Source organism: Semicossyphus pulcher, unplaced genomic scaffold, assembly GCF_022749685.1.
Source record: "Semicossyphus pulcher isolate SPU_LCO1_2020_fin unplaced genomic scaffold, fSemPul1.0.p SCAF_6, whole genome shotgun sequence".
NCBI classification, from domain to species: Eukaryota; Metazoa; Chordata; class Actinopteri; order Labriformes; family Labridae; genus Semicossyphus; species Semicossyphus pulcher.
In genome coordinates, this window is record NW_027211737.1 from 1,156,014 (window position 1) to 1,180,007 (window position 23,994).

The window sequence follows — 23,994 nt, forward strand, 5'->3', positions numbered from 1 at the left end:
AAATAACTAACAAAATAAATAAATAACTAACTTACAAACGTACTGACTAACTGGCTAACTTACTACCAAACAAACTGACTAACTGACTAACGAACTAACTAACAAACTGACTAACTCACTAACAAACTAACTAACTAACAAATTAACTAACAAAATAACTAACTAACTATTTAAAGTTGCCCTGAAATCTGGTGATATCATTTACAAGATGTGTGTGTTATTTGAGAGGGATCGGATCTCCCAGAATCCTCTCTGTTAGCGTGACGGATATGTGACAGATGACCTTGTGTACCCTCTGATCTTTCTGGATACAGATCCTTTTTGTCTGTTGGGAAACTCAGAATTAAGGACGTGTCAAAGAAGGCAGTCAAGTGGAGGTCAGAGAGCTGAATGTGAATCACATCTGACCTGCTTTGTCTCATCTCTTCATGTATGACATATACATTTTCATTCCTCACACTTTTTCAACATGTTTGCAAAGATGTGTAAATCTGTGTTGACTGTTTCCCCACGTGTCAAACGAGTTTGGATTTATTAACTTGTGGACGTGTTAAATGGACATTTCTGGAAATTAATGTTCAGACCTGCTGATTGGATGTTAAATGACAACTGTAATGATTGAACAAAGTGACCATCACCAGCAGAGGAGAAGCTCTGAGCATCTTGATGTACCAGATGATCACAGCAGTTATCTGTGTTGAGACAATAACTAATCACAGCTGGAACATCGCAGCTCATCTTCTCATTAATGAAGTGGTCATGATCACCATCATCATCATTCACCTGCTTATTCTCATGTCTCCTTGTCTTCTCAGATTGATCTATGTATTCTGAGGAAACTAAATGCCAACTCAAGTGTTTGTATGTAATCCAAAAAATGCAGAATGTAGTCGTAGGCCTTAATGTATAAACTGACATTCAGTACTCATAGAATCAGGGTTACATCTTGTAACTTCTTTGGAACAGGTGATGGATGTAAGTCTGTTTCCTGTCGATGTGTGTGTTTCCTCTTATCACACTTGCTTTGTAAAACTCCTGGTGTGTTCATGACTTGTGATATATTGCTCAGAACTGACCAGGTCACTGTCGACTGGAAACAGTTACACAATAATACTAAACTCTGTATTACATGAATTAATAAAAGAAGACATTTGTCCTGCATGTTTCTGACTGATATGATGTCAACTCCTTCAACTATGCAATTCAAAGGTTTTGTCCAACATCTGAGGTGTTTGTTCTGCCATGAGGAGGCGTTCAGGTACACACTCTCGGTCTGATTCCTCCAACATGCAGGGGTTCACTTCCCCCTCACTCTCCACAGAGGCTGTCACTGTGAGAAACACTATCTGGCAGGGAAACACACTGTCACACACCTGACCTGAGAGAGGATGAAGCAGTGTTAACGGTCTTCCTGATAGCGGGCCAATCAGAGGAAAGCTTATCGGGAGGGGTCCTTAAAGAAACAGGAGCAGCTACATCAGCTACAGCAGGAGATCAAGGAGGACTTCTTTGATAAGTTAATCATACAAAGCTCTGGTGGATTAAAAACACATTTAGACACGTCTCCTCTGCTGCACTCACAAAGACTTGTTCCTCTTCCTCTCTGCAGCTCCTCTCTGCTACCGTCCTGCTCTTTATGCTGTCTTCTACAGTCAGCATTGTGTCTCATGTTAAACTCTTATTCTGCTCCTGTCTGTATTCTATTGATAAAACAAGTCTTCCTTTTCCATTCTGTTCCTTAAATTAAAAATGCATGTAAACTAAGACAAAATATGATTTTCTTTTAATCCCTTAAAGAGCATTGCTTGTGTAATGTGTCAATGGGCATTCCTCGTTAAACATGATATGCATCTTTGAGGTGAGGATAGATTCAGTCTGCAGTTTGTGTTCTTTGATTTGTGTCGGTGTTCATAGATGTGATGTATGATTTTTTTGTGTTTGTGTTGTAGAACTGTGTTAAAGTTTATTTTGGATTAAAAATGTCCCAAAATAACCCCAAACAAAAGAGATAACATGTTCATAATTTGGACTATTTTACGTGTCAGTTATCTGAAAACCCATCGCCATTCTGTAATGTGTCAGTCTCTGCATGCAGCTCACTGACCAGGAGTCAGCAGCTATCTAACATCCATACATACACATTGGTCATGTTGTGGTATTAGATGAACTGGACCATTTTGAAATGTAGCTATATTTGAATATGGAGAATGTTACATTGACACACGTGAAATAAATAGTGTTTGTAATGAGCAGGTGTGTGTCCGTCTGTCTGTGTGTCTGTGTGTCACTCAGCTCTGATCTCTGATTCTGCAGGAGGTTCTGCAGGTGAGGGACGTCTGGAGATGTCGTCTGTCTGAAGCGCTCTGGTTTCAGTGATTTCAGACTTTGTTTTATTTATGCAGCATGAATCATTATTTAGTGAAACCCTGTCAAAGAATCCAACCGTGGCTTAGAGCTGGGAGACACTTCTGTAATGATACAATATTATGTTGGAAACGTCTGATAAACCTGAACTGTGTTTTTAATTTGTTTTTATTTGTGCAGATGTCAAGTCAAGTATGATTACACACTATATCACATGATATAAATATATTAGGAAGGATGTAAATAAGCTGCAGCACACATTCTGTGTTTAAATACTACAAAAGATGAAAACCAGCATTCACAAAGTTTTGTTTGATGGTCGAGCTGATGTTTTACTTTCAGAGTTTATGAAGACGTTTTTAAATCCCTGTGATGTGTTTGAAGAGATCATCATGAAGGTTTGATGTGCTGCTTTCTTCACTGTGACTGAACGCTCACAGTTTGTCTGGCAGACACAGTGTCCCTGCAGCATCGACCAGTTTATCACCAAGAGGTTCACACAAAGAATAAGAATAATTTCTACACAGTCATGACTTTACATTTGAAACAAAGCTCAAAGTGCTTTGTGACGTCACAGCGGTGCACCCGCCACGGTCCCTACAGCAGGATAAACACGTCTTCTGTTCAATTTCACTGATTGACCCACCCCCCCACAACCACTGATTGAGATGTTTGATATTTACTCCATTTTTAATTAGAAAAGCAAAATACAATAAAAAATAAATAATTTATTAATGTGAAACAACGATTATAAGAAGAATAAAATTCAGTTCAACCTTCTGTAGCCTCGTGAATCATTTCTAAAGAGATCTAAACCTCTACTCCTATTAAAGCTGTTTAAGGTTCCTCCAACATCCCAACATATCTATCTATCTATCTCTATCTATCTATCTATCTGTGTCCTCTTATGTCGCGCGGAGGTTACGAACACAAGAGGGCGTGTGTGTGTGTGTGTGTGTGTGTCAGGCCTATCCCCGCTCTGATTTAGTGCTCCACGTCAGACAACTATCCTGCTTCAGTTTAAGGATCAAAGTTTCCTCTTAGGCTGGAGGATGATCACAGCACGCACAGGTTTTCTTTTCAGAATGATCTCTTGATGCTGATGATTGTCTACTTTATGACCAGTCTTTAAATAAGTCTGCATCAGACCGCACAGGCCCACAGACACCCGCGTCAGACACACTCGCGTAATAGCGCGCGGGAATATTTCACAGCCACATTCTGAAGGGCTGAAACATAAATCCGTCTCCTGCTCAAGAGTCCAGGAATGTTTCCTCCACGGCCCTCTGTGCACATAACATTAAAACTGTGTGTGTGTGTGTGTGTGTGTGTGTGTGTGTGTGTGTGTGTGTGTGTTGAAACAAGAGCGCGCGCTGCACCGACAGGACTCAAATCAGAGAAAAAATAGAGAAAAGAGCAAATCTAGAAAACAAATGATATGCAGCAAGAAGTGTGCCAGCGTGTGTGTGTGTGTGTGTGTGTGTGTGCGCTGCTCTGCACAGCCAATCAGCTGCTCATGCAGATGACGTGCTGCTGTCCTACGTCAGCCCGCCGCTTGTCATGCAGGATCAGAGCTGCACACACACCGGCATCAAACACACACACACACACACTCCCTCTCCAGCCGGACACGCAGCCCCTGGCCCGGCAGCTCAGCCCGGCAGCGGAGGACTCGCCCAGGCTTCCAGGACCCGCAGCCCGCAGAGACAGTGGACCTCACAGCGCCTTACTTTGTGGACATGGGAGACATGGGGGACCCGCCGAAAAGTAAGGAAACTTGTCCGGGGTTCGGGATGCGAAGGTCGGACTGAATTCTGCTCAACTTTGGGGGAAATGAGATGTTGCCGGTGCAGACGGTCAGTCGGCCTGTTTCAGACCGAGGATCCGTTTAACACATTTTATTATAGTGTGATAGTATTTATAGTTTGTGGAGATTTCACCTCACGATATTTAATAACAACAACAACAACAACAACAACAACAACAACAACAATAATAATAATAATAATAATAATAATAATTAAAATGCAATAAATTAATAATGATAAGAGTGAATAATATAATTATTATAATTATTTTAAGGGCCGATAATTAACTGTGTGTGTGATGTGTGTGTTTGTTTGTGTGCTGTGTGTGTGTGTGTGTGTGTGTGTGTGTGTGTGTGTGTGTGTGTGTGTGTGTGTGTGTTGCAGAGAAGCGGCTCGTGTCTCTGTGCGTGGGCTGCGGGAACCAGATCCACGACCAGTACATCCTTCGGGTCTCTCCGGACCTGGAGTGGCACGCCGCGTGCCTCAAATGTGCCGAGTGCAGCCAGTACCTGGACGAGTCGTGCACGTGCTTCGTCCGGGACGGAAAGACGTACTGTAAACGGGACTACATCAGGTAGGACAGCCGAGCCGATTCGGGCCGGGCCGGGCCAAGAGGAACCTCTGATACAAACAGGAGCTGGAGCTGCCACTGGAATTATTATTTTTCATTTTATAATATTTTAAACTCTCTCCGGATTTGAGTCACGGAGCTGTTTTAAGTGGATTTAAATATCAGATATGAGGATCATCTTTATTACAGCTTCATGTAGACTGCGCATCTTTAACAAAAACATTAGTATTTATTCTTCTCTGTTAAAGATGCTCTTTAATAACCTGACTCAAAGATCATCAGGTCTAAATATCTGTATTAATCCATGATCAGACCGCAGCTCCTCTCCTGCTGTGACAGAGGGACCTGCGGAACATGCAACATCCTGACTGCTCCTTATTTTATATCCACACTGTAGACTAATAACGGGTCTTTAAACAGCACGTGCGCAATAATTCTATTATAACAAAAACAGGCCTTCACTTATTGTCTCATGACAAAACTGCTGCTACGGTTCATTAAAATATTTTACATTGTGGAAAAAATATCATCTATAAAAATAACACGTTCATTATAATTATCGATCATAAACAGAATGTGTGATTGATGTTGTAATACTAATAATAACATTATATCGGAAACATTTTATTATTATTATTATTATTGTTATTATTATTATTATTATTATAATACATGAAAATACTGTTTCACATTTAGTAGCTCTAATGTCAAGAGATGTTTGTAAACATTTAGATTGTTATTATAATAGTAATAGTAATGATGATCATTATAACGGAAACATTTTATTATTATTATCATTATTATTATTATTATTATTATTATTACGCGAGTGTCGGATGAGTCGGTCTGACGGAGCGCGTGCGCGCTGTGTCCGCAGGTTATACGGGATAAAGTGCGCTAAATGTAACATCGGCTTCAGTAAGAACGACTTCGTGATGCGGGCCCGCTCCAAGGTCTACCACATCGAGTGTTTCCGCTGCGTGGCCTGCAGCCGCCAGCTCATCCCGGGGGACGAGTTCGCTCTGCGGGAGGACGGGCTCTTCTGCCGGGCAGACCACGACGTGGTGGAGCGGGCCAGCATGGGCCCCGGAGACCCGCTCAGCCCGCTGCACCCCGCCAGACCGCTGCAGATGGCAGGTAAAGTCCCGGGGCGGGGGGGCAGGACTGGACTGTTACTACTGGAAATAACTTGTCTGGCTCTGACTTTGATCTGTACCGGAAGTCCCGCAGCCTTCCTCGCTGACTGGACTCTGTGTTAAGATGAGCGGAGTCTCAAGTTTGACTCTCATGAGATGTTTCAGATGAAGTGCTTCTCTTGTTCCTCAGACTCAGTGAAGTGTCAGAGTGGTTTACTGTCTGATCCGGACTTTAATGTTAAACTCCTGCTGCGCTCACCACTAACAGCCGGAGCTTTGTGTAGTTCATATTCTTCAGGTTTTCTTTTTCTCCTGCTTTGTGCTGCTCGTGTTTTCTCTTTTTTCTGCATACCGCCGTGCAGTCAGGCCAGGCTCAGTAGATTAGATACAGCGGGCGCTGCTGTCAGAAATACACCGAGTTATCACTGAGGAGGAGGAGGAAACACGGCTGTGGGTCCGGGATGCGTTTGGTCTATATAAGAAATACTGCAGAGCTCTGCAGGTCTGGGTTAGGTTGGCCTTTTCGCCCTGCTGGGCTTTAATGCAGCATATATTACAGTTCGGATCAGATGAGTGAATCAGAACTTCTCCTACATTTAAAGTAAACATACAGAGAGCTAAGAGGCCCTGAACCATAAAACACGGTGGTGTCTTCGCGGGATTATTTTTAGCAGAATTTCAGACACAGAGTTGAAATTTACTCACAACATGCAGCCTCCCTGATCTCCTCAGGCCTTTGACACCAGCAGTGTGTTTGTAGAGTTATTGCTGATCAAGAATAGTGACTATAAGGATGTTCAGACAGACTGATGGTTGTAAAGGCTGTGCGTCAGGCGCTGCAGGAGCGTCAGAGGCCTAAAGAGGCCTTAATAATCTCTCCTCTGCATCCGGCCTGGTTTTTGCGCGCACATCCACTGATTTCTCCTCTCCTCTTTATTCTCTCGTCCTTTCCAAACAGCAGAACCAATCTCAGCCCGGCAGCCAGCGCTGCGGCCTCACGTGCACAAGCAGCCGGAGAAGACCACGCGCGTCAGGACGGTGCTGAACGAGAAGCAGCTGCACACGCTGCGGACCTGCTACAACGCCAACCCGCGGCCCGACGCGCTGATGAAGGAGCAGCTGGTGGAGATGACCGGCCTCAGCCCGCGGGTCATCCGTGTCTGGTTCCAGAACAAACGCTGCAAGGACAAGAAGAGAAGCCTGCTGATGAAGCAGCTGCAGCAGCAGCAGCCCAACGACAAGACGGTGAGGGCCCGATGAGGAGCACGAGAGGCAGCTTTTAACAATTCAGGACTTTGAGCTGAAACATACAGCCTACATGCTGCAGCTCGGCCGACATTAAAGAGGCCTCAGAGTGTGACCCCTCAGAGTGTTTCACACAGCTGAACTCTGTACAAGACACTTCAGCAGTCACTCTGACGCTGCTGGGGGCCCCGAGCTGTTTACCCTCACATTCATCTGTTTCCTGTTTACTTATTTGTTTGCATGTTTATTGATTGTTCTGCTGATTGACAGGGGGATTCATTTCAGAAGCAACCCCCCCAGCACTCACACTTACACACACTCACAACCACACATACCTTATCACCTGCACTCACCCACTCAGAGAGATGTGTACTCCGGGTTCTAACCCCCCCCCCCCTCTCTTAGAACATCCAGGGCATGACGGGGACCCCGATGGTGGCAGCGAGTCCGGAGCGGCACGACGGCGGCCTACAGGCCAACCCGGTGGAGGTCCAGAGCTACCAGCCGCCCTGGAAGGTCCTCAGCGACTTCGCCCTGCAGAGCGACATCGACCAGCCCGCCTTCCAACAGCTGGTGCGTACTTTACCTCACCAAGTCAGAATAATTTCAATTGAAATGTTTTAAAGCTGCAATATATTAGCACTTACGTTCCGATTTCTTTTCTACATCAGTGAAGTGACATACAGAAACAATATTTAGTTTTAGGCCTATCTGTGCGGGACTTTTCAAATAGCAGATGAACCGTGAACAGTTAGTGTCTGCGCTTCTGTGCTGAGAGGTTCAGGCTGAACGGGAGTCTCTGTGTAAGAAAATATTTACAGAAAGAAACGAGCTCCTCCGCATAAAGCGTTTCTTCGTTATTCATATTCTTTCTGTTTTACATTAAATAACACGGCGGCTTTCTGCTGCTGCAGCTCTTTTCTGAATTTAAATATATTTGATTTCCCTAAAGAAGCCGCGTGTTCGCTGTTTCTTCAGAACAAACTGCTCATTTCAAAGAGCCGCTACATGATTCGGAGTAGGAGCGACATAACCTGTAGATTAGATCATACATGTAAAGTAGTTATCTAGTTTTTTATAACTGAAATTACTAAATGATTATTAGATAGTATAGCCTACAGACACTTATAGCCTACAGACAGATGAAGGCCGGTCCGTCAGAAACGGTCCCGCTGTGGACGCTCAGACTCACACCGATGCCACGCTTCAAAAACACAAAGACACTGTGAAATATCAGCTCAATAAAAATATTATTATTATTATTATTATTATTATTATTATTATAATTGTTTATTTATTTATTTTTTATTCTTGTGTGCTCTTCCGTTGCGGTCTCTTGTCCTGGAGTTAGTGGTGGGTAGAGGAACATGCGGAGCCCTGTCATTGAGGCCTTTAGCTGCAGGTTACGGATAATAAGAATGACATGACCGCCGTCACAGCCTCCTGCTGCTCCGCTGAGTTCACGGTCAGGATACTTTGTGTCTAATTTAAGTTTTTGATGCCGTTGAGCAGCCTTTAAGAACTCATCATGCAGGCCCTCGGTGCCTTCGTGAAGATATTGAATGAAACAGGTGATCCATCAGGTCCGCTGTCTGAGCTGATTTCGTAAGAATAAAAAGAATGTAAAAGAGACACTGTCAGTCAAACAGACAGCAGTCTGATGGTTCAAACCGAAGAAGTTCCCCCCTCCCTCTGTTCTGTCTCCGGATGTGTCTGACCCCCTCCTCCTCCTCCTCTCTGCCCCGCAGGTCAGCTTCTCGGAGGGGGGACCGGGCTCGAACTCGACGGGCAGCGAGGTCGCGTCCATGTCGTCCCAGCTCCCGGACACGCCGAACAGCATGGTGTCCAGCCCCATCGAGGCCTGAGGACACACCGCCCGTCCATCCCGCCCCCACTGCACCAAACAACCCCCCTGGTTGTATTTTGACACTGTGAAGACAATCATGGGATTTTACACTGACACCATCCTGCGGACGGACGCGTCATCACGCCGGTGCTGCACGTTCACGCGCTGGTTACAGTTGCCAAACGGAGACAAGAAGCGGACTCTGTTTCACGGAGACGAACCGGAAGCTGCGACACGCTGAGCGCTACTTTCCAACAGAGATAGGTGATTTTTTTTACCGGACCCACGCGCCTCCTCATGAACAGACCCGCGGAGGGATCAGCACTGCTCTTCATCTCATCACCATCTTCTTCATGACCCGAGTACTAAAGCATTTGCAACAAGGTATACCTCTTTTTGCCACAAGCTTCGTGGGACATTTGTGTGAGTTAGTGTCCGTCCGACAGTTTTTTTTCTTTCCCAAAGATGTGTATAATTATGATTATTAATAATAAGTTAAATGACCGTCAGCTCGTTTGTTCCCGTGCAACAACAAATTATTTATTATTTATTGTCGACAAATTTGCCACCTTTTGTGTAACTTTCTTAACTGAAGTAAAAAGAGACGAAAAAAATGACTGGAGTTTGGTCTGTGGCTTTTCTATCACAAATTCATGTTTTTAATCATTTACTAATTATGAGTAAAAAAGAGTTTGAGTACATTTAAAGGGTTTTGTTTCTCTGTGCGGATGTTCACACGTGAGGCGGAACATCACATCCATTATCCGGCCTGATGGCTGCTTAACTGGGTGTCATGTTGGGCTGAAGCTGTCTCAGTTTACCTGCTTTACAACAAACTCCGCACACAGCATCCGAACTTGTGTTTTATTTGATCACAGTGTTTCAGTCTGACACACATCTGTTCTTGTGAAAGCGCCGTTTTCACAAATGTTTGGAGCCAATTCAAACGTCATCATCTTCACTGTGGTGCCGACAGACTTCTTCATATTAACAGGACAGACACGATGAGCATAACTCATCTATAAACTATAAAATGTTTTAAGAAAGAATCTCCGGATTATATCGGCCTGCGTTTGTCCGGATTAAATACAAAGCACGTGGTCCTAAATCTCGCAGGAGGACACAGTTTGTGTTTTTAGATGTTATGATAAGAACGTTTTTTTTAATCAGCAGCTTTGAAAAACAAACAAACAAATAGAAGAATATTTGGAGTGTCAGTTTGACGCGTCAGATCCTCTGCGTCATCTTCGCTTTCGGCTTGTAAAAATATTTCAATTTAACAAATGATAACTGCCACGTCATTCCCCCCACACCTGATAATCACTGCGTGTTGATTGTAATTACGCGCGTTTTTGTACATGCATGATGACGTTATTAAAGCACCTTCAGACTCATGGTTAGGACAGACTTTACGGATCTTCATGAACAATAACTTCCTCTTCGATGAGCAGTCATCAGCGGCCTGGTGTTGTAGAGTCATGGAGAATAAATCATTTATTGATAATAACTGTTAAAGAGACAACATGCTGCTAAAATATAGTCATGGTGAATATGAGGATATTTAATATAAAGTGTTGCTATTGTCTACGGAAGTCATTCTTTAGGCTGATGTTGTGATGATCAGTTTGAGCTGTTATAAAACACCTGATCAGGTGATGGTTCAGTGAAGCCGCTTTTAAAAAGTGTTTGAGTTTGTGAGTGTGAACGGGCACGTGAGATCTGAAAGAGCTCAGTCCTCATCCTTCACCCTGAACACCTGCAGTGATCCCGCAGACACTGAGCCGTCCTCCTGTAGGCCTACACCCTGTCCAGATCTGGAAAGATGAAGTGATTCTATTTCCTCCTCCATCCTGCGCTCAGAATATTCCAGAAATCTGTGCGTCAGAACATCTTACCCACAATTCATTTTATAGACAACGTGAACAGACAGTCTCACTTTTTCCTTTTTATTTGATTTAAATACATTAAATATATGTGTGTGGAATTGTGCCGCCTGTTGGTGAATTATTCATCACATAGACCAAACTATATTGTGAAGAGCTGTCATTTGTTGATCACGATTATTGAGCACATTTAAATACAACACACGTCAACAAAAACGCGTTAGTCCATGAAATAAAAGGACAATGAACATATCGTGGATTTATTCAACGATTGATCCCAGGCGGGAAAAATCCTCCAGGAATCTGCCCTGTTCTAATCTTAGAGATGATTGTGTCAAATAAAACTCAACAGGAAAACTTGTGCGGCGTTAACAGACATTAAGACATTTCAGTTATTTTGTCTGAACATGGAACATCTTTTGTTTCATCTTTATGAACGGATGGATGCTCTGTCCTGTTCACGGTGCTGCTGGGACTGCAGAGACGGACGGTCAGGACACATTCAGTCTGCTGTGTCGAATGTGCTCCATCCTATAAAGCCCCCGTCGCCCCTGTGATCAGCTGTTACACTAACATGTCAGGCTGGCTGAAACTGCACGTGCATGTTCTGCTGTTTATCACATGCGGACTGTTTTTCTACAAAAACACACATTCAGAAAGAAATTCAGAAAGCCGATGTGACTGTGATGCAGGTTTTTATTGAAGTTTACAGCTGTAACGATCAATGTGTGTTAAAGATACCAAACGCTCTTTCAGGTCCAACAAAAGCAGGGGAACGTTTGTCATTTAGGAAATATTATATTCAGAGAATGATCGTAAGAAAAACGCGTGTGTGAAAGATTCCTTTAACTGTGAGTGTTGAGCTGTTGGAGGGACTCAGTGAGCACCAGCCCGACCAGCTGCAGTCTCAGGAGGATGTTTTATCAGCTGATGTCATTCCGCTTTTTCCCCCCTGCTCATTGTCTTCATTCTGAGTTGAGTCTGATGCGTGCCATCGTTTACCAGGAGGGGAAGAATGGAAAAGTGTCAGTGCTCAGTCATGGAGATGCCTGCCAGAGTCTTTCACTGCTGCTGATCCTCTTGGTACGATCATGCAGTCATGATCAATGATTATTTCATGAAATCATCAATTCAAATCTAAACCTGGCTCAACATAAATGTAGTAAAATCAAGAAGCCTGCAGGGAGACAGGAGAGCTCAGGAGTGATGGAGGACATTTTCAGAGCTGAGGAAAATGCCACACCGCTCTGTCTGTCTGTGTTTCCTCATCTCTTCATCCAGAGCCGCGGCGGGGGAGTGTCGCTGCCATCCAGCTGTGCTCTGTAATTTGGGTGTCAGGATTCACTGTCTTTTGCACCTTCTGCCTGCTGCTCCGAGCAGGTCAACATCCCACAGTGCACCTGTGCTCCCACAGAGAGGCCTTTTCGTTCGTGCCTCTCTCGTCTGTTTCACTTCCACTCACACATTGTACGGCCAGTACAATATCGACATCCACCCAAAGGACACGTTTGAACTCCAAATGTAGGAATACTTTAAAAAGCTGAGTAAAGATAAATGACTTATTATCAGCAGCAGCTTCCATACTGCAGGTCTGTCTAACAGTTCACTGAGTCTGTTTATCCATTTAAAGGTCGCTAAGTGGTTAAAGTAGCATCCGGACAATGTTAGTGGTGTTCTCTTTGGCGATACCTCTGGTGATAAGCATTTATTACAGGTTTGTTTTTACACCTGTAGTTAGCCGTTCACGTGAAGTCTGATAAACGTCCTATTTTCTGGATGGACATCATGACAAAAGACACAAAGACCAACTCTCTGTCAGCGATGGGAGCAGGTTTGTCAGTCAAATGAGGCAGACCTGAAACACGCCACATGTCCGGGCAGAACAAAACTCCTATGATACCTGCAGCTCGTAAAGGTGCAACTATTTCAACATCACGTCATCATTTATTATCAGTTATTGTTCCTGACGAGGGACTTTCTCCTACCCGCCACAGCTTCCACCTTGCATCGTGACAATGTCTTTTTTCAGCTGATGACAGCGTGGCCATGACTCTTTTCTCCATTCATGGAACCAACTCATGTGAACGGACCTGCAGAGGTTTCAGCTAAATAAAGTGAAGGTTATTGTGACTGCAAACTTTTAACCCAACCTGCACTTTGAACTGCACCACAGTCATAAGTCATATTCAGATATAATAGATTATACTTATACTCAGTGCTTCCTATTCTTCTGACCACTCAGTGTGTTACATAATAATCTGACAGGATAAGATAATAACTGCTTCAGTATTTACTCTGTCAGCCCACATGAGTTGTACTAAATAGAAAGAGACGTCTTCCTGTAGGTTATGAAAAAGGCTTCCTGGTATCTGCACAGTGTGCTGTACTGAAAGGATCCACATGATGTCAAACACACAATTAGATCAAACATGTGAATCTGTGCTGAGGGCCTCTAAGGAGGGCTAAGGATTTGATTAGGTTGTACAAAGGAGGACAAAATGTCCTGATCGAGTTCATACAGTCCAACATATACTTGATGTTCATCATAATTAGTTTATGAACACACTGACTCTACACCTGACAGTCACACTGATGCAATGAGGACGCAGTTAGAGGTGGTGGTCCGTGGGTGTATGGACACATTCTTTTATCATCATGTACTCAGTCCACCAGTAACACCGAACCAAAGAGGACGTCCTCTGCTCACGCTGCAGTATGAGCTCCATCCTGCATGATACAGCTTTGTACCAAAGTGAGGGGCCGGAGGAAGCCACGCCAACAGGCAAACAAAGAACTGACTCTCAGATAAACTGGAAACATGATGATCTCCATTTGTATTCCTGTCTGAACTGATGCTTTACACTGAGATCTCAACTTAGGTGTTAAGGGGTGGTTACAGTCAATCATGCTTATTTTGTCTCTATATTAGGGTGGCCAACAAGGGCAGTCGCACATCAACAGTTTCTGTTCGAAGAAACAGGCGGCAAAGTCAGAAACTATGTCAATTCCAAAACACATGCAAAAGTCCAAAACAAATGCAATGACGATAACGTGCAGCAAATCAAATACACGTGCTGCACAAGGCCGGAACAAATGTATTAAAATCAAACGTGCTGCAAATACAGAATCGAGTCAAAAACACACAAACACAGAAAACACACGCAAAAGAAAAACGCTGCAAACACAGTTGACACACCGGACGTGCTCCTGTAGGGGGTGCTCAGAGGAACAGCCGAGAGCAAGAGCAAAGTGTAGCTTCTGTTAGCTGTGGAGCTAAGCTAGCTGCGCAGCTTCCGTTGTATTTTCTGTGTGTGTGTGTGTGTGTGTGTGTGTGTGTGTGTGCGTGGCCCATCTGATGTACTTCTGCATGAACTCTTGCATATGTGTTTGTATAACAGTGGTATAAAAAGGGCTCACATATTTAACTTGTGCTGTATCTGATGGTACATGTGAGCATGTAGTGACATTAAGAAGGGGCCTTTTGGATTGGATTGGATTCAATTTATTTTGAACTTGTAAAAAAGAAGGTCATCCAGAACAGAATAATTACACAAACAGGATGCATAACGCAGTGTCAGATTGTCAAACACTTGATGACTCTGCATACACGTCCGAAAAGGAGTGGGAAGAAGTACAAACTTATTGAATCCCACCCCCTCTCCGCTTCCTTATATATAAACCTATATAATTATTTACTCAAACTTACCTATATATAGTTTTAATACAAATTTATTACGAAAATGCTCATGTCAAATATATAACGTCATATTAATGCAGCTCATTAACTCTGTATCTTCTGGTCCCATTAACATTACTAACCACATATCTTCCCAGGAGTTCTCGTGCTCCCTTGTCTTGAAGGTTCCTGAGGATCGTTGCTGCAGACCACCTGCTGCTGTGGACCTGCTCGACTGCAACAACTACTAACATCAGTCTTCACCATAGTATCATTATTGTTGCTGCTAATGCTAATAGTAGACCTGTTGACTTCAACTGTTACAATTACGATTACCTCAGCCTTTATCATTACTCTGCTTCTCTCGCTAATTTATTTATTTATTTAGCCAATCTTCACCCTAGTCTACCACTATTATTGGCATTGTAACCATCAGTATGTGTCTGTTGTTGTTCATGTAACAAGGACATATGTTGTTGTGGTAACAAGAACATATGTTGTTGTTGCTCTCTTTGCCTGTCTCTATCCTGCATCTCCTTCTATCCCATTCTGGGCCCATCCAGTCGAGGCAGATGGCTGTTCAACATGAGTCTGGTTCTGCTCGAAGTTTCTGCCTGTTAAAAGGAAGTTTTTCCTTGCCAATGTGCCGAATTGCTAAGTGCTACTCATGGTGATTCATGTTGGGCCTCTCTTTAAATAACTTAACAAAGAGTCGGTCTAGACCTGCTCTTTCTGTATGATTTGGCGCTATACAAATAAAATTTGATTGATTGATTGATTGATTATTTACATGATTATTTATTGTAACCAAAAATATGAACTCACTATCGATATAAATGTATTAGAAAATAACAAACCAAATAAATAAACAGCAAACAAACACCCGGTTGTAATCAAACACCTTCGTCCCTGTACCTTGTGAAAATCATATTGTTATACCTCTTTTTGAATTGGTTTATGTTTGGACATCCCTCAAGCTCGTCATTCAAACTGTTCCATAGCTTCACCCCACAGACAGAAATACTTTTCAACACACTGAGAATAATAACTTGTTTTATTTCTTTATGCTCAGCTTCAGTTCTATTTAAACTTCATAACGTACTGCTCATTGTGTAAGTGACAATGCACTACCTGGGGTAAATGTTATGTTGTAGTTCAGATAGAAATAATGGAGCTCACGCTGACCCTGAGGGAGCCTCAGAGAAAGACTCTCTGCCCACATGGTGCCTCTCCTCTGTTGTATTTGGGGATCTGGGCAGGGGAAGCTAAGAACCTGGACAAAGAGTCCTGATAACGTACCCTGCAGGTTTGTCTGGCTCTGGGACTGTATTCAGAGCAACGGAGGGACCGAACAAAAGCAGCACTGTACCTGGGCCGGCTGAGGGAAACAATCAGCAGCCTCTGGATGAGACCACATTGAATTGGGATGGGAAATTAGCAAGGGGACCAACCCTCCCAGAAATCTGGCGCCTGACTCCCAAAAGCCACCAGGTCAGTGTTAGAGGCTGAGACAGGGTCCAGTCAATCTTTGTTATGAGTCAAATACAAGGGACACTGCTTCCATCAGTTCTATTCACCTCCTATCTCTACATCATTTCATCGTTGACACAGGGAGGCACACGGTGAACCACATCTCCACCAGTTCTTAAAGGTGCCATTACTGGTAAAATATCAAGGCTCACTATGGCGCTATGAACCCAAGATAATTGCCATAAACAGAAAATGCTGCCTCAGTGAGTATCATAATGAAGAGTTGTAAAAAGTCTTCTTTTAAGCACTTGTTTGTTTAAATGCATTTTGGATCAGCTACTCTAATGCAACATCAGGATGTCTAGAAAATCTAAACACTAATACGTTTTCTCAACACAGCATCAGCAAATTTCTACAAGTTCAAACATGTGCACACAGTCCCTGCTGGAGACGTCTGAAGAACACAACAGAACCACATCGTCTGCAAAAAAGGAGAGACGTAACTCTGAGGTCCCCAGACCGTGCACACTCTCATCCCAGTCCAACACCCACTGGGAATGTGTCTGATTTGTGTGTGTGTGTGTGTGTGTGTGTGTATGTGTGTGTGTGTGTTTGTGTTGACACAGCTCTCACTTTGGTTATACAGGGACTGGATGGTTCTTAGCAACAGCCCAGTACCCCATACTCCAGCAGTATCCCCCAAAGGACTACAGCTCCACATAACCCATGTGAACTAGATGAGGAAACTCCCATGAGCCCTCACCAACTGTTCAAGTGTGAAGGTCCACTGTTCCATACTTTTCCTCCTGTATGTGAGGTTTGCCGATCAGTCTGAGCCTCCTTTCTAGAGTCTTGGAATAAACCTTCTCAGAGAGGATGAGCAATGTGATGCCCAGGAACTTGGATGAAATCCTTCAGACACCCTTTAAAAATGGAAACCACAAACCCCTAAATCTACAGGCACTGTCCCAGACCCCCATGTGAGATAACTGTCAGCCCAACCAGAGCCTGTCCAGAGCCTCCAGTACCTCAGGGACAGTCTCAACCACACCTGGCACCCTGCCACTGAGGAGCTTCTGAACTACCCCCTTGACCTCTGCCAAGGACACAGGTAAGGCTTCGACTGCATCTTCAAACTCTGCCTCCTCATCAGAGGATGTGTTGGCTCAGTTCATGTTGACTCTTCTCCTTCAATGATCGACCATAAGTGAGCTGTGTGGAGTTTTACAGAGCTGCTGTTTAATCGTCTTTGTAATCTTCCTTCTGGAGGGAAACATGTACAGCATGCTGTGTTCAGATTGTCCATCATTCTAAGTGAAGACTTTGTAAGCTAACTGTGTGCATTAGACTAACTCAGAGCCATCTGTTCAGAGCTCACCTTCTCTTTAATGTTTTTATTATGGTCTATCTGAAGGTCTGCGAGCTCAGGCTGCTGATATACAACAGCTCAGTCATATTTAGCAGCAGTGAGCAGAAGCTCATCGTCTGAATGCATCTGCAGGGTATCAGAGAGCCGGCAGTCGTCACACAGATAGCATCTCAGAAACCACGGCAACAAACCCAGAGTCATCTGGCCCCAAAAAGCAGCTGAGCGGGCTTCACTCACTCACAGTATGCAGACGTAGATGGTCTGAATCTACGAGCAGAGTTCTGACCAGTGGAATAAAGTCTCTGGACATATCACACTAATGTTAGGTATGTCGTTTACCCAAACCATGGACTATTTATGAAACATAATCATGTAGTTTTGGCCCACATGACCAGGATATTTATTCATCTTATTCATGTTGTATATTCATCATTGCTAACATGACTGCAAATCTAAAAGTGACCAAGCTGACCAGCTGCTCTACAAGAAGAAGTAATAACTGTGTATTAATCCCTAACAAACGCACTGTCTCCTCCAGTTTGAGTATTGTGAGACAGAAAGTAGAGCCAGCAGCTGTCTGATGGCGTCACTGAGCCTCTCTAAAAATGAAACTTTATCCTTGTGGTTTAAAGATTTGGACTGCAGAGACACAGGCCGGACACAGAGGACATTAGAGTGAAAGAGCAGACCAATCAGAGGTGTCACATATATACAGGTTATCTACTTGAAAAGCGATGGAAACACCTTATTCCACTGTGACCCTGCTGGCTGGCGTCCAGATCAGATAGATGATATTAAATATTAAACAGAGGTACACCTTCATCATTGTCTCAGAGAGCCAGCAGGCCGAGGCTGCCATGCAGTCACGCTCTCTGAGTCAGCAGACATCTTCATTATTCCCTGCAGCAGTTACAAACTGCAGCATCATGAAAATGTTTATGTGTGTTTGTATGTAGACGTGTGTTTCAGACTCACTGTGCTAAGATCCAAGATCTTATTTCAGATCCAGGTTAAAGACAGAGTTACAGCTGAGACGCTGCCCCGGCGACAAACATAAACATGACGTTCTTTAACAGCACACACTAGCTGTCCTCTAATATTACCACATTTTTACTCCGGTCAAAATTAATATACACAGTCCATGCATATTTCATGAGCACCTTCCTTCCACATGGAATGACCCAGATATGGAGCCACTCCAGTTCAACATCTCACAACACGTACAAGGCAGACGTGGCTGAGGGAGTCAGGACCTGAGGCACCTGTTCACATCTCTACTGGGGTTCAACCAGGCAGCATCGGAATCCACGAGCAGAGGACTCACACTGACCCCACTACACGAGCACAGGACTCACACTGACCCCAATACACGAGCATAGGACTCACACTGACCCCACTACACGAGCACAGGACTCACACTGACCCCACTACACGAGCACAAGACTCACACCGACCCCACTACACGAGCACAGGACTCACACTGACCCCACTACAAGAGCACAGGACTCACACCGACCCCACTACACGAGCACAGGACACACACCTACCCCACAGGACTCACACAGACCCCACAGAACTCACACTCACCCAACAACACGAGCACAGGACTCACACCGACCCCACTACACGAGCACAGGACTCACACTGACCCCACTACACGAGCACAGGACTCACACCGACTCCACTACACGAGCACAGGACTCACACTGACCCCACTACACGAGCACAGGACTCACACCGACCCCACTACACGAGCACAGGACACACACCTACCCCACAGGACTCACACAGACCCCACAGGACTCACACTCACCCCACAACACGAGCAAAGGACTCACACCGACCCCACTACACGAGCACAGGACTCACGCTTACCCCACAGGACTCACACTGACCCCAGTATGCGAGCACAAAACTCACACCGACCCCACTACGCGAGCATAGGACTCACACTGACCCCACAGGACTCATACTGACCTCACTACACGAGCACAGGACTCACGCTGACCCCACAGGACTCTCACTCACACTTCAGTACTCGAGCACAGGACTCACACCGACCCCAAAGGACTCACACTGACCCCACAACGCGAGCATAGGACTCACACCGAACCCACTACGCGAGCATAGGATTCACATCGACCCCACTACACGAGCACAGGACTCACACCGACCCCACTACACGAGCACAGGACTCACACTGACTCCAGTACTCGAGCACAGGACTCACACTGACCCCACTACGCGAGCACAGCACTCACACTGACCCCACTCCTCGAGCACATTACTCACACTGACCCCACTATGTGAGCACAGGACTCACACCGACCCCACTACGGGAGCACAGGAGTCACACTGACCCCACTACACGAGCACAGGACTCACGCTGACCCCACAGAACTCACACTGACCCCACTACACGAGCACAGAACTCACACTGACCCCACTACGTGGGCACAGGACTCAAACTGACCCCACTACGCGAGTACAGGACTACATGAGCACAGGACTCACACCGACCCCACTACATGAGCACAGGACTCACACCGACCCCACTACGCGAGCACAGGACTCACATTGACCCCACTAGGCGAGCACAGGACTCACACTGACCCCACTACGTGAGCACAGGACTCACACCGACCCCACTACGGGAGCACAGGAGTCACACTGACTCCACTACGCGAGCACAAGACTCACATTGACCACACTAGGCGAGCACAGGACTCACATTGACCACACTAGGCGAGCACAGGACTCACACTGACCCCACAACGCGAGCATAGGACTCACACCGAACCCTCTAAGCAAGCATAGGATTCACATCGACCCAACTACACGAGCACAGGACTCACACCACTACACTGACCCCACAGGACTCACACTGACCCCACTTCACGAGCACAGGACTCACGCTGACCCCACAGGACTCACACTGACCCCACCACACGAGCACAGGACTCACACTGACTCCAGTACTCGAGCACAGGACTCACACCGACCCCACAGGACTCACACTGACCCCACCACACGAGCACAGGACTCACACTGACTCCAGTACTCGAGCACAGGACTCACACCGACCCCACAGGACTCACACTGACCCCACAACGCGAGCATAGGACTCACACCGAACCCACTACGCGAGCAAAGGATTCACATCGACCCCACTACATGAGCACAGGACTCACACTGACACCACTATGTGAGCACAGGACTCACACCGACCCCACTACGGGAGAACAGGAGTCACACTGACTCCACTACGCGAGCACAGGACTCACATTGACCCCACTAGGCGAGCACAGGACTCACACTGACCCCACTACACGAGCACAGGACTCACACCGACCACACTACGCGAGCACAGGACTCACACCGACCACACTACGCTAGCACAGGACTCACACCGACCCCACTACACGAGCACAGGACTCACACCGACCCCACTAAGTGAGCACAGGACTCACACCGACCCCACTAAGTGAGCACAGGACTCACACTGACCCCACTACGTGAGCACAGGTCTCACACTGACCCCACTACACGAGCACAGGACTCAAACTGACCCCACTACACGAGCACAAGACTCACACCGACCCCACTACACGAGCACAGGACTCACACCGACCCCACTACATGAGCACAGGACTCACACTGACCCCACATGATTCACACTGACCCCACTACACGAGCACAGGACTCACACCGACCCCACTACGGGAGCACAGGAGTCACACTGACTCCACTACGCGAGCACAGGACTCACATTGACCACACTAGGCGAGCACAGGACTCACACTGACCCCACTACACGAGCACAGGACTCACACTGACTCCAGTACTCGAGCACAGGACTCACACTGACCCCACAACGCGAGCATAGGACTCACACCGAACCCTCTACGCAAGCATAGGATTCACATCGACCCAACTACACGAGCACAGGACTCACACCACTACACTGACCCCACAGGACTCACACTGACCCCACTTCACGAGCACAGGACTCATGCTGACCCCACAGGACTCACACTGACCCCACCACACGAGCACAGGACTCACACTGACTCCAGTACTCGAGCACAGGACTCACACTGACACCACTATGTGAGCACAGGACTCACACCGACCCCACTACGGGAGAACAGGAGTCACACTGACTCCACTACGCGAGCACAGGACTCACATTGACCCCACTACACGAGCACAGGACTCACACCGACCCCACTACATGAGCACAGGACTCACACTGACCCCACATGATTCACACTGACCCCACTACACGAGCACAGGACTCACACTGACCCCACTACAAGAGCACAGGACTCACACCGACCCCACTACAAGAGCACAGGACACACACCTACCCCACAGGACTCACACAGACCCCACAGGACTCACACTGACCCCACAACGCGAGCACAGGACTTACACCGACCCCACTACACGAGCACAGGACTCACACTGACCCCACTACACGAGCACAGGACTCACACCAACCCCACTACACGAGCACAGGACTCACACTGACCCCACTACAAGAGCACAGGACTCACAACGACCCCACTACACGAGCACAGGACACACACCTACCCCACAGGACTCACACAGACCCCACAGGACTCACACTCACCCAACAACACGAGCACAGGACTCACACCGACCCCACTACACGAGCACAGGACTCACACTGACCCCACTACACGAGCACAGGACTCACACCGACCCCACTACACGAGCACAGGACTCACACTGACCCCACTACAAGAGCACAGGACTCACACCGACCCCACTACAAGAGCACAGGACACACACCTACCCCACAGGACTCACACAGACCCCACAGGACTCACACTGACCCCACAACGCGAGCACAGGACTTACACCGACCCCACTACACGAGCACAGGACTCACACTGACCCCACTACACGAGCACAGGACTCACACCAACCCCACTACACGAGCACAGGACTCACACTGACCCCACTACAAGAGCACAGGACTCACAACGACCCCACTACACGAGCACAGGACACACACCTACCCCACAGGACTCACACAGACCCCACAGGACTCACACTCACCCAACAACACGAGCACAGGACTCACACCGACCCCACTACACGAGCACAGGACTCACACTGACCCCACTACACGAGCACAGGACTCACACCGACCCCACTACACGAGCACAGGACTCACACTGACCCCACTACACGAGCACAGGACTCACACCGACCCCACTACACGAGCACAGGACACACACCTACCCCACAGGACTCACACAGACCCCACAGGACTCACACTCACCCCACAACACGAGCAAAGGACTCACACCGACCCCACTACACGAGCACAGGACTCACGCTTACCCCACAGGACTCACACTGACCCCAGTATGCGAGAACAAGACTCACACCGACCCCACTACGCGAGCATAGGACTCACACTGACCCCACAGGACTCATACTGACCTCACTACACGAGCACAGGACTCACGCTGACCCCACAGGACTCTCACTCACACTTCAGTACTCGAGCACAGGACTCACACCGACCCCACAGCGCGAGCATAGGACTCACACCGAACCCTCTACGCAAGCATAGGATTCACATCGACCCAACTACACGAGCACAGGACTCACACCACTACACTGACCCCACAGGACTCACACTGACCCCACTTCACGAGCACAGGACTCACGCTGACCCCACAGGACTCACACTGACCCCACCACACGAGCACAGGACTCACACTGACTCCAGTACTCGAGCGAAGGATTCACATCGACCCCACTACATGAGCACAGGACTCACACTGACTCCACTACGCGAGCACAGGACTCACATTGACCCCACTAGGCGAGCACAGGACTCACACTGACCCCACTACACGAGCACAGGACTCACACCGACCCCACTACGCGAGCACAGGACTCACACCGACCACACTACGCTAGCACAGGACTCACACCGACCCCACAACGCGAGCATAGGACTCACACCGAACCCTCTACGCAAGCATAGGATTCACATCGACCCAACTACACGAGCACAGGACTCACACTGACCCCACTTCACGAGCACAGGACTCACGCTGACCCCACAGGACTCACACTGACCCCACCACACGAGCACAGGACTCACACTGACTCCAGTACTCGAGCACAGGACTCACACCGACCCCACAGGACTCACACTGACCCCACAACGCGAGCATAGGACTCACACCGAACCCACTACGCGAGCAAAGGATTCACATCAACCCCACTACATGAGCACAGGACTCACACTGACACCACTATGTGAGCACAGGACTCACACCGACCCCACTACGGGAGAACAGGAGTCACACTGACTCCACTACGCGAGCACAGGACTCACATTGACCCCACTAGGCGAGCACAGGACTCACACTGACCCCACTACACGAGCACAGGACTCACACCGACCCCACTACGTGAGCACAGGACTCACACCGACCACACTACGCTAGCACAGGACTCACACCGACCCCACTACACGAGCACAGGACTCACACCGACCCCACTAAGTGAGCACAGGACTCACACCGACCCCACTAAGTGAGCACAGGACTCACACTGACCCCACTACGTGAACA

At 46.8% G+C, this 23,994-nt stretch overlaps 1 protein-coding gene across 1 annotated transcript; it reads left to right on the plus strand.

Moving 5' to 3' along the window:
* Positions 1-4,081: 4,081 nt before the first annotated feature.
* Positions 4,082-9,568, plus strand: isl1a (ISL LIM homeobox 1a). Its single transcript, XM_069683279.1, has 6 exons — positions 4,082-4,131; positions 4,557-4,746; positions 5,621-5,880; positions 6,838-7,124; positions 7,530-7,697; positions 8,873-9,568. The coding sequence occupies exons 1-6, from the start codon at positions 4,104-4,106 to the stop codon at positions 8,987-8,989; spliced, it is 1,050 nt and encodes a 349-aa protein (XP_069539380.1). The 5' UTR covers positions 4,082-4,103; the 3' UTR covers positions 8,990-9,568.
* Positions 9,569-23,994: the final 14,426 nt, after the last annotated feature.